Source organism: Bos mutus, chromosome 21 (genome assembly GCF_027580195.1).
Source record: "Bos mutus isolate GX-2022 chromosome 21, NWIPB_WYAK_1.1, whole genome shotgun sequence".
Classification (NCBI taxonomy): domain Eukaryota; kingdom Metazoa; phylum Chordata; class Mammalia; order Artiodactyla; family Bovidae; genus Bos; species Bos mutus.
This window is the reverse complement of record NC_091637.1, coordinates 4,546,394-4,563,632: the sequence shown is the minus strand read 5'-3', so window position 1 is coordinate 4,563,632 and position 17,239 is coordinate 4,546,394. Positions and strand designations below refer to the sequence as shown.

At 42.6% G+C, this 17,239-nt stretch overlaps 1 protein-coding gene across 1 annotated transcript; it reads left to right on the top strand.

Moving 5' to 3' along the window:
* Positions 1 to 10,782: 10,782 nt before the first annotated feature.
* On the top strand, positions 10,783 to 11,148 carry LOC102281349 (SKA complex subunit 2). Its single transcript, XM_005899795.1, has one exon. It carries the CDS (start codon positions 10,783 to 10,785, stop codon positions 11,146 to 11,148), a length of 366 nt encoding a protein of 121 aa, XP_005899857.1.
* Positions 11,149 to 17,239: the final 6,091 nt, after the last annotated feature.

The following is a 17,239-nucleotide window of genomic DNA, read 5'->3' as shown; positions in this document are numbered from 1 at the left end:
GGCCGGGTTTCCGGCCTCCCGGCCAATCGGGTGGCTAACCGGCCCGGACGCCTGGAAACGCCTCGAGGGCGTGGCCGAGGCGGGCTGAGCCCTCCGGGGCGGCACCGGGAGCCCGAGGGGCGCCTTACACCCTGCGCCGCGTCGGATATTTACTCTCGTACTGATTGGACACCGAGGTCTCAAGACGTTACCTTGGGCAAATAGGATTTGCGTCCACTCCCGTGCTCGCTGGCACCTTAAGCAACTGGGACTTCGCAGATTGGCAACTCCCTGCTGTTGCGGGTTCCAGCGTACCCCTTCCGCTGCCTCTGTTACCTTTCAGAGTTGGGAAAGTCCCCGCTAACCCCCCCGCCGTTCTCTCCTCCAGAATCAAAACCTCTTGGGAAAGAATTAGCGTTAACAATGGCTCCAACACGCCTTGAATCAATAATTACTAAGTATTATACGACATTACAATTATTTATAACAATGTTTTGTCTTTTCTCTGCCTGCGATGCCCTCCTCCACACCCTTCCACCCCTCTCTTGGAGCCCTACCTTAAGCACCCTCTATGGAATTTGACCTTGAGCGTATTTTGGAGGAGGATTTAAAGTGAAAATACTCCGCTGTGTCTCAAAAGAAGGGTTGAGGATTAGGAAGAGAATAATGAGCAGATAATGACTGATTCAGAGTGCTCTGCCACCTTGGTGAGCACAGACAAGAGCCTGGGGTATCCTTGGGGGATTCCACCGCTGGTTTCACTAGCAGTTTCTCAAAAGACTCACAGAACGACAATTTCAGGCTTGTGTCAGAAAACAGGAGAAGAGAAATGGGCTTCTGGAGAAAATTGGGAAATTGAGGACTCTGGATTTTATCAATTAAGACTGTGAAGACCCATTGATTTGCCTTTAGAAGTGTAGGGGAAGCCCACTGATTGAAACTGCCAACCCTGGCCAGGCACCATAGCAACAATTTTCATGAGTTGTTTTATGACCGGAGATCCTGGTAAAGAACATGGAACTAAGAAGTCATCACCAACGGGAAGAGTTTGGGAAACGTCAAAAGGAGACACCATGTGTACGACTACCTCCCAGAATCGTTGTCGCTGCCATCCATCTTGCTGAGCAATGAGAGTGCAACCAGGAAGGGCTCTGAATCAGAATGCTTGGCCAAAGACAACCTGGAAATGAATCCCATCTGCCTGTTCAGTTCAGTTCAGTCACTCAGTCATCTCCGACTCTTTGTGACCCCATGGATTGCAGCACGCCAGACCTCCCTGTCCATCACCAATTCCTGGAGTTTATTCAAACTCTTGTCCGTAGATTAGGTGAGGCCATCCAACCATCTCATCCTCTGTTGTCCTCTTCTGCTCCCACCTTCAATCTTTCCCAGCATCAGGGTCTTTTCAAACAACTAAGTTCTTCACATCATGTGGCCAAAGTATTGGAGAGTTAGCTTCAGCATCAGTCCTTCCAATGAATATTCAGGACTGATTTGCTTTAGGATGGTCTGGTTGGATCTCCTTGCTGTCCAAGGGACTCTCAAGAGTTTTCTTCAACACCACAGTTCAAAAGCCTTAATTCTTCAGTGCTCAGCTTTCTTTATAGTCCAACTCTCACATCCATACATGACTACTGGAAAAACCATAACTTTGGCTAGACAGACCTTTGTTGGCAAAGTAATGTCTCTGCTTTTTAATACGCTGTCTAGGTTGGTCATAACTTTTATTCCAAGGAGCAAGCATCTTTTAACTTCATGGCTGCAGTCACCATCTGCAGTGATTTTGGAGCCCCCCAAAATAAAGTCACTGTTTCCACTGTTTCCCCATCTATTTGCTGTGAAGTGATGGAACCAGATGCCGTGATCTTAGTTTTCTGAATGTTGAGTTTTAAGACAACATGTTCACTCTCCTCTTTTATTTTCATAAAGAGGCTCTTTAGTTCTTTGTTGCTTTCTGCCATAAGTGTGGTATCATCTGCATATCTGAGGTTATTGATATTTCTCCTGGCGATCTTGATTCCAGCTTGTGTTTCATCCAGCCCGACATTTCACATGATGTACCCTACATATAAGTTAAATAAGCAGGGTAACAACATACAGCCTTTACATAGTCCTTTCCCGATTTGGAACCCTTCTGTTGTTCCATGTTCAGTTCTAACTGTTGCTTCTTGACCTGCATACTGATTTTTTAGGAGCCAGGTCAGGCAGTCTGGTATTCCCATCTCTTGAAGAATTTTCCATAGTTTGTTGTGATCTACACAGTCAAAGGCTTTGGCATAGTCATAAAGCAGAAGTAGATGTTTTTCTGGAACTCTCTTGCTTTTTCAATGATCCAAAGGATGTCAGCAATTTGATCTCTGGTTCCTCTGCCTTTTCTAAATCCAGCTTGAACATCTGGACGTTCATGGTTCATGTACTGTTGAAGTCTGGTTTGGAGAATTTTGAGCATTACTTTGCTAGTGTGTGAGATGAGTGCAATTGTGCAGTAGTTTGAGCATTCTTTGGCATTGCCTTTCTTTGGGGTTGAAATGGAAACTGATCTCTTCCAGTCTTGTGGCCACTGCTGAGTTTTCCAAATTTGCTGGCATATTGAGTACAACAGTTTCACAACATCATCTTTAGGATTTGAAATAGCTCAACTGGAATTCCATCACCTCCACTAGCTTTGTTCATAGTGATGCTTCCTTCCGAAGGTCCACTTGACTTTGCATTCCAGGATGTCTGGCTCTAGGTGAGCGATCACACCATCATGATTATCTGGGTCTTGAAGATCTTTTTTTGTATAGTTCTTCTTATATAATTCTTGCCACATCTTCTTAGTATCTTCTGCTTCTGTTAGATCCATAATCCACAATCCATAATGATATGTTCCCTTGGTAGCTCTAATTTTCTTGAAGAGATCTCTAGTATTTCCCATTCTATTGTTTTTCTCTATTTCTTTGCACTGATCACTGAGGAGGGCTTTCTTCTTTCTCCTTGCTATTCTTTGGAACTCTGCATTCCAGTGGGTATATCTTTCCTTTTCTCCTTTGCCTTTCACTTCTCTTATTTTCTCAGCTATTTATAAGGCCTCCTCAGACCACCATTTTGCCTTTTTTGCATTTCTTTTTCTTGGGGATGGTCTTGATCACTGCTTCCTCTACAATGTCACTAACCTCCATCCATAGTTCTTCTGACACTCTATCAGATCAAATCCATTGAATCTATTTGTCATTTCCTCTGTATTATTGCAAGGGGTATGATTTAGGTCATAGGTTCTCTTATTTGCTAGCCTTTAATGACACATTCACAGGATGGATTGAAGCATTCCCTACCAGGACATAGAGAGCTGCAGAAGTCTGTAAAGCTCTGCTAAAGGAAATAGTGCCTACCTTTGGGCTGCCTTGATCACTTCAGAGGGACAATGGGCCCTCATTTACAGCCATGATATCCCAGAACCTGGCCATATGCTTAGGAATGAAATATCACCTCCACACATCATGGCAGCCTCAAGCCTCAGGGAAGGTATGCTGTGCTTAGTCACTCAGTCATGTCCAACTCTTTGCGACCCCATGGACTGTAGTCCTTCAGGCTCCTCTGTCCATAGGGATTCTCCAGGCAAGAATACTGGAGTGGGTTGCCATGCCCTCCTCTCAGGGAAGGTGAAGAGAGCCAACCAGACTCTTAAAAGGGCTATGGCTGCATTATGTCAAGAAACACGTAATAAATGGACCCATATCCTACCAATAGCCCTCATGAGGGTACAGGCAGCCCCTAAATGGCCACTATTAAGCCCTTATGAAATGATATATAGACGTCCATTCTTAACTTCTGATTTTTTTTTTTTTTTTTTTAATGAGGACACCAATGAACTCCTAAAACATGCAATTGACCTGGGAAGGTTTCAACAAGAACTGTGATATGGATAAAGGTCTTCCTAGACCACAGGAGGACTTAAACAAACCCCAAGTAGAGCTGGGGGACCAAGTATTAGTAAAGACCTGGCAAGAGAAAGGGAGTCCAAGCCAGATGTCTGAGAATTGGACAGGGCCATATCAAGTTGTCCTAGTAACCTCAACTGCTGTAAAAGTGAAGGGTCTATCTGCCTGGGTCCACAATTCTAGAATAAAACCCTATGGCCTTACAGGAGGGAGAGATGGGGACTGGGACTCTAAAAGCAGAGGACAACTATTCCTGTGAACCTGTTGAAGACTGCTGTTCACGTGGAACACCATCAAATCTCCCTCAGGTAAGTCAATGCATCTTATGATGTTTCTCCTCTTTCTTATCATGCCTTCCTGCACAGCTATTAACTTCTCCCTTAATGATGCATATATGCTTGAAAACCACACTGCTTCTTGACTCAGTGTAACTGCCCCTTGCTGAATCTGCATTAGCAGCAGAAGTTGGGGATATGTCCAACCTATCCCAGGGTATCATTGGCCCACCATTCCAGCCCAGCTACATGCTGTCACCCAGTGTACCCCATCTGGTCATCGCATGGCCTTTTGGGTAAAAGGGGAGAAAAACTTCATGCCTTGGTATCAGCAACAGCTGTTTTTATTTACTCCCATGATAACATCTGCAATCCCACTCAGGCCCTTATTTTCTCTCTTGACTGACATTCCCCAAGTGACCTTCCCTGTCTGTCTTAAAAGTGACTCCCCAACAGGGGTGTCTGTGGGAAATCTGGACAACTCACAATGTGGGATAACCTTCAGTGTCAGAACTGATGGAGAAAACTGGGATCTAGGAATTGCTCTAGGGTATTATGATTTAGCCCAAAGCCTGGGGATTAGAAGTTCTGGCAGAACTGACATGCTATACCTATCCATGAGCATGAGGCTCTCCTCAGTTGCCATTAACCAGTCTCAAAAAGCCATGTTTTGTTCTGGACAACCAAAAACCACACCTGATCATTCTAATTTCTAAATCAGACAGGTAACTCTGACCCCTGTCATTCCCTTGTAGGGGTCCCCACAGCTGAAAACATAACCCTATGGTGGGAACCTAAACAAAATACTCTCTACCTTGAGGACAGATCCCAGGATGCCTCACAACACTTGAACCCCTTCCTAAATGCCCTCACTGCTGTGGTTTTGCAGCAAGTATTGTGATGGTCTCCTCCCAGCTGCTAAAGGACTGCCCTTGTTCTAGTTGTAAGGCAGATGGAAACCCTGTCCCTCTTTGGTAAGGTTGTTTTGTTGCCCAGCTTGAATCCAGTCATAGTGTCTACTTCATATGTGGGGATAAAGCTTGTTTATCCCTGCCACCTTTTTGGACAGGAGCTTGCCCTCTGGGGTGTGTTGTACATGCTGTACATAGATCTGGCCTGGAATAATACCTCCTTGCCTCCACCACTATTACCCACTAGAGGTTATGTCATGCAGTGGTACTTAGCCCCCTTTTTTGGCATTAGGGCTGACTTCTGGTTTGACAGGAGCTGCCACTGAGGGAACTGCTCTATATAAATTTCAGCAGCTTTCTACCAACACTGCTGTGTCCATAGAAAAAGCTACAAGGACCCTCCAACATCTACAATCCTGGTTAGGGTCCCTAGCCACAATGGTCCTACAAAATCTTTGGACTCTGGATTTACTGACTGCAGGGCAGAGTGGCACTTGTCTCTATCTAAAGGAAGAATGCTGTTTTTATTATAACCAGTCTGGGTGGGTCCAAGAAGATATCAAGGGGCTTTTGGAACAGGCCACAGAAATCTTGGATATAAACTCAACAGGTGTATGGAGTTCTCCTTCTTTCCCTTCTTGGCTCCTGCCATTTCTGGGTCCAGCGATAACTATCTTATTAGGACTCCTATTGAGCCCCTGTATACTCCAACTCCTTACAAAGTTTATCTCCCAACAGGTTCCAACAGTTCCAAACCAAACTGATGTTACTACAAGGGTTTCAGATACAGAACACCTCAACTTAGATCAGGTAGAGAGAGACTTCTGCTCTGCTAGGCAGGTCTATGCCCATGCACAGCAGGAAAAATTTACAGAAGAAAGAGACCTCTGCCCCAATTCCCAAGAAGTATCTTGAGTTTGAAGTCTCTCAGGGGGGAGTTGTTAGGGGAAGCACGCTGACTGAAACCGCCCATCCTGGCCAGGCACCATAGTAACCACTTGCATGGATTGTCTTTTGACAGGAGGTCCTGGTAAGGAACATGGAACTAATAAGCCACCACCAACTGGAGGAGTTGGGGAAAAGTCAAAAGGAGACACCACATGTCTGACCACTTCCCAGAATCTTTGTTGCTGGCATCCGTCTTGGCTGAGCAATGAATGCACCACCAGGAAGGACTCTTGAGTCAGAATGATTGGCCAAAGACAACCTGGAGATGGATCCCATCACCATAAACCCAAAACTGCAAGCCACGTGGCAGAGCAGTTCTCCTGGGTTCCCTTACCCTGCTGCTCTCCACCTGGGTGCCAATTCCAATAAAGTCTCTTCCTTCTATCAGCACATTTCTCCTCAGACAATTCTTTTCTGGTGAGACAACGGCCCACTTTTGGGGCCCTGGAGGGGGTCTCCCTTAATACAACAGAAGTAGGAATTTTATTCCCCCTGTCCTTGCTGTTTCTCCTCTTATTGAAGCAGGACATAGATGGTCTTCAGGCTTGACATTTACAACTGGCCCCCTGTTCATACTTTTGCCTTACCCAGAAGAATAACCATCATGGGAGAGTGGGGGGTCTGGATACTAAGTTCTTTTATAGAGCAGAGAAGGAGAGGAGTTGAGGAAGTAAAGACCTTATCTTGCAAATATCTCCTGAAATGGCCAACCTTAGGGAGGGAAAGTTTTAATCTCTCACAGGCAGAGAAAGCCACAATGAATGAAAACTAACCAAGTTGATAATATGGATCACAACCTTGTGTAACTCAATGAAACTGTGAGCTGGGCCATGTAGGACAGCCATGTAGACAGATGGGTCATGGTAGAGAGTTCTGACAAAACGTGGTCCACTGGAGAAGGGAATGGCAAACCACTTCAGCATTCTTGCTTTGAGAACCCCATGAACAGTATGAAATGACAAAAAGATATGACACTGAAAGATGAACTCCCCAGGTCAGTAGGTGCCCAATATGCTACTGGAGAAGAGTGGAGAAACAGCTCCAGAAGAAATGAAGAGGCTGAGCCAAAGTGGAAACAGTGCCCAGATGTGAAGGTGTCTGGTGGTGAAAGTAAAGTCCAATGCTGTAAAGAAAAATATTGCATAGGATCCTGGAATGTTAGGTCCATGAATCAAGGTAAATTGGAAGTGGTCAAACAGGAGATGGCAAAAGTGAAGATTGCCATTTTAGGAATCAGTGAACTAAAATGGACCAAAATAGGTGAATTTAATTGAGATAACCATTATATCTATTGCTGGGAGCAAGAATACCTTATAAGAAATGGGGTAGCCCTCATTGTCAACAAAAGAATCTGAGATGCAGTTATTTGGGTGCAATTTCAAAAACAACAGAATGATCTCATTTCATTTCCAAGGCAAATCAGTCAATGTCAAAGTAATCCAAGTCTATGCCTCAGTCATGAATGCCGAAGAAGCTGAAGTTGAATGGTTCTATGAAGACCTATAAGACTTTCTAGAACTAACACGCACACACACAAAAAAAGATGTCCTTTTCATCGTAGAGTACTGGAATGCAAAAGTAGGAAGTTAAGAGATAACTGGCGTAACAGGCAAATTTGGCCTTGGAGTAAAAAATGAAGCAGGGCAAAGGCTAACAGAGTTTTGGCAAAAGAACGCACTGGTCATAGCAAACACCCTCTTCCAACAACACAAGAGATGACTCAACACAGAGACACCACCAGATGGTCATTATCTAAATCAGATTGATTTTATTCTTTACAGCCAAAGATGGAAAAGCTCTATACAGTTAGCAAAAACATGACCGGGAACTAGCTGTGGCACAGATCATGAACTCCTTAATGCAAAATTCAGACTTAGATTGAAGAAAGTAGGGGAACCACTAGACCATTCAGGTATGACCTAAATCAAATTCCTTACGATTATAAAGTGGAAGTGAGAAATAGATTCAAGGGATTAGATATGATAGACAGAGTGCCTGAAGAACTATGGACAGAGGTGAGTGACATTGTACAGGAGGTGGTGATCTAAACCATCTCCAAGAAAAAGAAATGCCAAAAGGCAAAATGGTTGTCTGAAGAGGCCTCACAAATAGCTGAGAAAAGAGAAGAAGCCAAAGGCAAAGGGGAAAAGGAAAGATATACCCATTGGAATGCAGGGTTCCAAAGAATAGCAAGGAGAGATAAAAAAGCCTTCCTAAGTGAACAATGCAAGGAAACAGAGGAAAATAATAAAATGGGAAAGACCAGAAATCTCTTCAAGAAAATCAGAGATACCAAGGGAACATTTCATGCAAAGATGGGCACAATAAAGGACAAAAACAGTATGGATCTAACAGAAACAGAAGATACTAAGAAGACGTGGCAAGAATACACAGAACTATACAAAAAAGATCTTAGCGATCCAAATAACTATGATGGTGTGATCACTCACCTAGAGCCAGACATTCTGCTATGCAAAGTCAAGTGGGCCTTAGGGACATCACTATGAACAAAGCTAGTGGAGGTGATGGAATTGCAGTGGAGCTATTTCAAATCCTAAAAGATGATGCTGTGAATGTGCTGCACTCAATATGCCAGCAAATTTGGAAGACTCAGCAGTGGCGACAGGACTGGAAAAGGTCAGTTTTCATTCCAGTCCCAAAGAAAGGCAATGCCAAAGAATGTTCAAACTACCACACAATTGCACCCATTTCACATGCTAGCAAGGTAATAACTCAAAATACTTCAAACTAGGCTTTAATAGTGTGTGAACTGAGAACTTCCAGATGTTCAAGCTGGATTTAGAAAAGGCAGAGGAACCAGAGATCAAATTGCCAACATCCGTTGGATCATAGAAAAAGCTAGAGAATTACAGAAAAACTTCTGCTTCACTGACTATGATAAAACCTTTGACTGTGTAGATCATAACAAACTGTGAAAAACTGAATACCAGACCACCTTACCTGCCTCCTGAGAAACCTGTATGCAGGTCAAGAAGAGACAGAACTGGACATGGAACAATGGACTGGTTCCAAACTGGGAAAAGAGACATCAAGGCTGTATATTATCACCCTGTTTATTTAATTTATATGAAGAGCACATCATGTGAAATGCCAGGCTGGATGAAGCACAAGCTGGAATCAAGATTTATGGAAGAAATATCAATTACCTCAGATATGCAGATGCCACCACCCTTATGGCAGAAAGTGAAAAGGGATTAAAGAGCCTCTTGATGAAAGTGAAAGAGTTGAGTGAAAAAACCAACTTAAAACTCAACATTCAAAAAAGCTAAGATCATGGCATCCAATCCCATCACTTCATGGCCAATAGATATAGGAACAATGGAAACAGTGACAGACTTTATTTTCTTGGGCTCCAAAATCACTGTGAATGGTAACTGCAGCTATGAAATTAAAAGACGCTTACTCCTTGGAAGAAAAGCTATGACAAATGTAGACAGTGTATTAAAAAGTAGAGACATCACTTTGCTGAAAAAAGTCCACATAGTCAAAGCTATGGTTTTTCCAGTAGTCGTGTATAGATGTGAGTCTTAAACCATAAAGAAGACTGGGTGCTGAAGAACTGATTCTTTCTAACTGCGGGGCTGGATAGACTCTTGAGAGTCCTTTGGACTGCAAGGAGATCAAACCAGTCAATCCTAAAGGAAATTAACCCTGAATATTCATTGGAAGGGCTGATGCCGAAGGTCCAATACTTTGACCACATGATGAAAAGAGCCGACTCATTGGAAAAGACCCTGATGGGTTGACACTGGTTTAGATGGTTGGATGCTCACTGACTCAATGGACATGAGTTTGAGCAAGCCTCAGGAGATTGAGAAGGACAGGGAAACTTGGCATGCTGCAGTCCATGGGTTCACAAAGAGTCATACATGACTGAGCAACTGAACAAAAACACGCAGGGGGCAGGGATCCCGGAGGCAGGCCATTGGGGATGGGTTGTTGATAACTTACTGTGAATGGTGCAGGTATCCATGGTCTCTGAAGGAGAAAATTTTACTCTGAGACCAAAAGACAAGATCTCAGTCGATCAGAGCTTTGTGTAACAAAGTTTTATTTAAAGTGACAGGACAGAGAAAGCTTCTGACATAGATATCAGAAGTGGGTAAAAGAGTACCCACCTCACTGTTTCATGCAGAGCATTATATACTTTTCAACAGCTGCTGAGGATAGATAAGAATACCTCGAGGTTGTAAGAGTTCCACTGGGCCCTTTCCCAAGGCTTATATCCTGAGATAGCTTCAGTACAAGATTGCTGCTGCTAAGTCACTTCAGTCGTTTCCGACTCTGTGTGACCCCATAGACAGCAGCCCACCAGGCTCCCCCCTCCCTGGGATTCTCCAGGCAAGAACACTGGAGTGGGTTGCCATTTCCTTCTCCAATGCATGAAAGTGAAAAGTGAAAGTGAAGTCACTCAGTCGTGTCTGACTCTTAGTAATCCCATGGACTGCAGCCTACCAGGCTCCTCCATCCGTGGGATTTTGCAGGCAAGAGTACTGGAGTGGGGTGCCATTGCCTTCTCCACAAGATTAACCAGAAGGAATCCTGAAGGAAGTGTTCCAGGCAACGCTTTTCTGCATAAGATACATTGTTTTAAGAAACAGATTCACAGGCGAGATTTGTTACAATTATAATCATTAACATAGAGTCTAAGAAAAGTATTTCCATGAGTAAGCTTTGTTCTGTGTATTCATTTGCTCCTAAAGAAAGGCCAGGTCTGAACTATTCAACATGGAGGCGGAGGTCGGTAAGCTGGAACTAATGTTCCAGAAAGCCGACTCTGATCTGGACTATATTCAGTACAGGCCGGAATATGAAATCAAGACTAATTATCCTGATTCAGCAGGCAAGAAAAATCCAGTTACACTTTTAAAGGAATTGTCAGCAATAAAGTCTCGATATCAAACTTTGCCTGTTCGCTTTAAACCAATTGCTGTGGAGCGGAAAGAGACTGAGAGCCGCATTTGTGCTACTTTCAGTAAGACTATGACCTTGATACAAGAACTGCAGAAGGAAACAGACCTGGAGCTGTTACTGCTGACTGAAGAAGAGAAAACTGCGGCAGAGCAATTAAGAGCTCACATGTCAAACTTATGAGGAAGAAATGGACTTGCAAAAACGAACTCTAATGGGGAAGAAATCAATCCCAGAAATTTAGGAAGACGTCTTGTCAACATTGATGACTATTGGTCGGGAGATGAAAAGGAGATTTGGCTTGGGTGACTGGTTAGTGATGCCTTCCACAGGAGAGGGGGATACGAGAGAAGGGTAGATATTGTATTAATAAAATTTAGCCAAAGGGGCAGAATGGAAATAAAGAGATTTTAAAAATATATGGACACATGCTTAATAATTTCAGGCAAGGAAGTCCCAACACCATTTTGTGTCTGGTTTTGTATAACTGGGATAACATAGATGTCCTAACTGACCTATTGCAAAATAATATTATGTACTATCAGTCAGTCAGATGTGAATGAACATGCTTGGGAAATTAAAAGTTAGAATAATATTTGTACTATATTATACATATGTAAATAGGCTTCCTTGGTGGCTCAGATGGTAAAGTGTCTGCCTGCAATGCGGGAGACCCGGGTTTGATCCCTGGGTAGGGAAGATCCTCTGGAGAAGGAAATGGCAACCCACTCCAGTACTATTGCCTGGAAAATTCCATGGACGGAGGAGCCTGGTAGGCTGCAGTCCATGGGGTTGCTAAGAGTTGGACACGACTGAGCGACTTCACTTTCACTTTCATACATATGTAAATAATTTTATTGTTGAAAATTCTGATCGCACATGTGGTCACATTATTGGTGAGACTGCTAATATGTGACTTAACAGTCTCCCACAATACCTAACTTAGTAGAAAGCTGGCTTTTCTGTGACAGCTTCACTTTTATTTTTGTCCTATTCCTTCTGCCTGCCAATGTTGAGCATGAGCTCTGCTTTCTAATGCTGTTTCAGATTGTCCCTGTCATATTTCAGGGACCTGAAGTATACCTTTGTTCTCCTCTAGTCTGTATTACTGTACTTGTTCAGTTCATTCTGCTGTAAATCTCTATATATGAACCTTCAAGTTGTGAACGTTTGAAGACGTAAACGTGTGTTTTCCCCTCAAATCACATAAGTTAGCTCTGTTTGAGGAGGCACTGTTGGGTTTTGAGGCACAGGCCCCGAATGTTGGATGGTACATGAAGGTTGCAGCAGCCATTCAGAATGTAATCCAGTGCTACCATGGCATCTATGATGAGAAAAAAAGAGCTACCACTCAGACATTACTGGATTGTTCTTTCAAGAAGGTAGACAGAATTGAATCCAGCAAGGAGCCAGAACCTGTGCCATTGGCTGCAGGTATGGAATCACAGCTTGCCCTCTGTCTCCTGTTGCTGATGACCCTCCAGTTCTACCATCTCCCAACCCCCATCCCTCTGCAGTCAGTAACTCTTCTTGTTCACTCAATGCCAGCCCCTGTTGTTCTGTACTACTGTGCTTTTCAAGATACTGTACTTTCAGATTAAAAATGTTTTATTTCTTTGAAAAAAAAAAAAGAAAGGCCAATTCCTGGGCAAGATACATTGTTGCACAAGGCTTAAGGAAAGCATGAGCGAGAATGTTCGCCTCCTCCTTAAAGGGCCTTGGACTGCCTGCCTAAGTGTTAATGTCTTCAGGTAGAGGGGCAGGGTTCCCTGAGACAGGTCATTATGTATGATTATAACAAAAGTGGGCTTCCCTGTGGCTCAGATAGTAAAGAATCTGCCTGCAATGCAGGAGACTGGAGAAGGAAATGGCAACCCACTCCAGTATTCTTGCCTAGAGAATCCTGTGGACAGAGGAGCCTGGGGGCTGCTGTCCATAGGGTCGCACAGAGTCGGACACAACTGAAACGACTTAGCATGCAAGCAGGCATGGGGTTTGATCACTGGGTCAGGAAGATCCCCTGGAGAAGGGAATGGCAACCCACTCCTGTATTTTTGCCTGAAGAATTACATGGACAGAGGAGGCTGGTGGGCTACAGTCCATGGGGTAGCAAAGAGTTGGACACAACTGAGCGACTAACACACTCACATAATAACAAAAGCAATAAAAAGCAAAGGTTATAGTCATATAGATTCATAATGGAGTCAAAATTGGCCCTTCCCTGCAACAACTACAGAGGCAGGGGATGCCAGACCATAATAAATCTTGCTATCCCTCACACATAAAATCCACCTCGACTAAGGGGTGCATCCCCACCCAGGGGATGGCCCTAAGATAAATTAACCAGTAGGAGTCAAAGTAAGATGACTGGCCAAGAAGAAGACAAAGACCCAAAAGACTGTCCTCTTACAAAGAGTTTAAAATTCCCAAACACACGACTCTAGCAACTGCTTGCCCATGCGTCTTTCCACACGTACTCTGCTTTTCTAATACTTTCTTTGCTCTATAGCTTCCGACTCCTTGTCTGAATTTTTTCTTACAAAGAAACAAAGTCCCTAGGCAAAGACTAGGGACTTAGATTCTACACACTGACCCCTGTGTTCTAGAAGTTAGGATTCCTGGTTTCCACCCAGGCAACCAGTCAGGGAACTAAGTTTGATTCCCAGTTTTGATTCCCAGTCAGGGAACTAAGTTCTCATTTTCAGCTGCTGCTTACTATAAGCTACTGCTGTGTGAATCCAAAGTTATTATCTGTAAAAGATGATGAACTCTTTGCTTTGAAATGAATTCTCACTTAGTCTGGCATCTTGCAGGAACTCAATGTGTTAAAATTGAATGACTTCTTGGGATTACAGATGCAATACTTGGCTTAACATATACTCGTATGTAAATACCAATGAACCACTCAGGATGACTAGCTCTAGCTGGTTTTTGGTTATACTCTGGACACTAGTTACACTGTACTGGGGGGTCACTGTTCATGGAAGCAGCTGGTTATGATTTCTCTTTCAGGGAATTAGTGTTCTGAACATTGATCTGGCACAACAGCTTCAGTCAATGTTTGGGAGTGCCCACTAAAAATTTATTCATAACCTGAAAGTTGAGAATTATGTTTTATTCAGTGGGAATTTTTAGAACATCAAGCCCATGAGGCAGCATCTCAAGTGTCCCTGAGAGAACTGCTCTGAGGAGATGAAGAAGAAGCTAGGATGCATAGGATATAGGAGTTGGTGACAAAGGGCAGGACAACAAACGATTCTGGTTAATTATACAAAACCAGATATCCCAAGTTAAGGAATTTAGTGCCTTTCTATATATGGGAAGGTGCAAGAGTCTGGGCTCACTGAAAGCCTTCCTCTGATAGGCATCTCATCTGTGTGGGGCCAATATTGCGTGTTTTCACATCCTGAGGAAACTCAGGGCTGACCTTAGGGAGTGGCTGCAGTCTGACGGCTGCTAGAAGGCAGGTATTCTTTGCTTCCTTCCTGAGTTCCCAGATGATTCACCAGCTCACTAGCACACCTTTGGTGGTGGCTGCTTGGCTGCAACCACTGATGACTGTGACACTGTTTACTGATATGGCAGGCAGTATTTATCAAGAGCAGTTTATTTTTATATATTAACTTAATGGTTAAGATTACTGGTGGCTCAGGTTAGCTAAGCGGACAGTCTTGGGCTTCCCTGGTTGCTCAGTGGTGAGGAATCCACCCGCCAATGCAGGAGACAAGGGTTTGATCCCTCATCCAGGAGGATCCCACATGCTTCAGAGCAGCTAAACCCATGCACCACAATTGAGCCTGTGCTCTGGAATCTGGGAGCTGCCACTGCAGAAGCCTGCTAGCCTGATAGCCTGTGCTCTAACTAGAGAGCAGACCCGGCTTGCCACAACTAGAGAAAAGCCCATGCAGCAGGAAAGATCCAACACAGCCAAAAATTAATAAATTAAATTAAAGGAAAACAGTCTTTATCAGACAGTTCCCTGCCTTAGTAAGAGGTGTCAGATAAAGATGTGGAAGCTTCAAGAATGTTTCAGTGAATATCATTTCTGAGTTCATGGTGTAGTTCAGGAATTAAGATACTTGGAGTAGGTATGGAGAAAGATCCCACATTGCAAAGATTTGCTGTTGCTGGCCTTCATAGTAAGTCAATGAGTCATCAATGAATTAAGACAACTTGCATATCATAAAAGTGTCAAAATGCTGCATCTGGTTAAACAGAAGAAAAGAGACTGCTTTATTAGTCTTGTTTACCCACCTTGCCCTGTAATGTTTGCAATCACGAAGATGGAATAAATTTGTAACATTTAGTTTCTATTATATAAACAAAAGTAGTGAACAATGCTTGTCACTCAAGACTTTGTGATATAGAATAGAAATGAGCACAAGAGTCAGGAAAATAATGTACAATTAAACATTTACAAGAACAAAGCGTCTCATATACTATTGTGAACTGCAGTGTATTTGTATGTATACATACATATGTATACATGTATAGTGATAAAGACTATATTCAACAGAAATTTAAGAAACTGATTTCAGAGCATGGGTGATTTGTTTTCAGTTCCTAATATGTTGCTATTCTTATGGTCTCACTGATAGAGGTTCCTCATTCTTCTTGGCTAGGCGTATATGTTACCTTTGTCCTGTTAATCAGTATATCATCTCACCTAGCTTGTCCAGAACCATAAAGTTATTTCAGCAAACATTGCGCTCAATATAACTGCTCAGGTGTTATTAACAAAAACAGAACAAAGGTAGTATCCAGGATTCCCATCCGGTCACTGACAATGGTAAAGTAAATGATTGGCCCTAATCCATCACTCCTTGCAACAATACCCTTGCCATAGTCTCAAGGTGGGAGGAATGTATTTCCCCATACTTTGACTTTGAACTTGGTCAGACTGCTTGTTTTGGTTAATGCCAAGTAGGCAAAAGTAATAACGTGTCAGTTTTGAGTGTAGGTCTTAAGAAGCCTCTGCTGCTGCTGCTAAGTTGCTTGACTTGGCATGTCATGTCCGACTCTGTGCGACACCAGAGAGACGGCAGCCCACCAGGCTCCCCGGTCCCTGGGATTCTCCAGGCACGAGTACTGGGGTGGGTTACCATTTCCTTCTCCAATGCATGAAAGTGAAAAGTCAAAGTGAAGTCGCTCAGTCGTGTCCGACTCTTAGCGACCCCATGGATTGCAGCCTACCAGGCTCCTTCGTCCATGGGATTTTCCAGCCAAGAGTACTGGAGTGGGGTGCCATTGCCTTCTCCGAAAAAGCCTCTACTCTTTCCTTTTTGTGCCTTTGCCTGGTTGTCCAGGAAAATGGAGAAAAATATGTAAAGCTGAACCACAATAATTAATCCATAGATGTGAAGTGAAAAACAGAGCCAGCTATAAGAGAAAATGGTGACTGTTGCTTAAAATAAGTTTTGGAATGGTTTGTTATGCAGCATTTAAAAAAATTATTAAAGTATAATTGATTTATAATAATGTGTTAATTTCTACTGTACATCAAAATCGCTTTATATATAGATATATGATATATATAGGCATATATATAGGCTTCCCTGGTAACTCAGCTGGTAAAGAATCTGCCTGTAATGTGGGAGATCCCAGTTTTATTCCTGGAATGGGAAGATCCCCTGGAGAAGGGATAGGCTATCCACTCCAGTATTCTTGAGCTTCCCTGGTGGCTCAGATGGTAAAGAATCCACCTGCAATGTGGGACACCTGGGTTTGATCCCTGGGTTGGGAAGATGCCCTGGAGGAGTGTGTGGCAACCCATTCCAGTATTCTGGCCTGGAGAATCCCCATGGACAGAAAAGACCAGAGGACTACAGTCCATGGGGTTGCAAAGATTCAGACATGAATGAGCAACTAAAAACAACACAGCATGTATTATATATTATGTAATACATTATATTATATTATATATAATTATATATTTAAATATAATTATATTATATATAATTATATATATAATACAATATATTATATATAATATAATATATAACATATTATAGATTATATAATAAATATAATTATTATTTTATATAATTTATTTATATAATAAACAATATATTGTATTATAATATATATAATTTATAATATAATATATTATAATATATAATTTATATTATAATATATTACATTTAATATATAATATAATATTATAATATATAATATAACATATAATATAATATATAATATAATAATTATATATAATAATATATAATATTCATTTGAAGGACTACTGCTGAAGCTGATATTCCAATACTTTGGCCAC

Bases quoted from the DNA above. Each gene is read 5' to 3' on its own strand.
- LOC102281349 (XM_005899795.1), top strand. From the start codon at position 10,783: ATGGAGGCGGAGGTCGGTAAGCTGGAACTAATGTTCCAGAAAGCCGAC.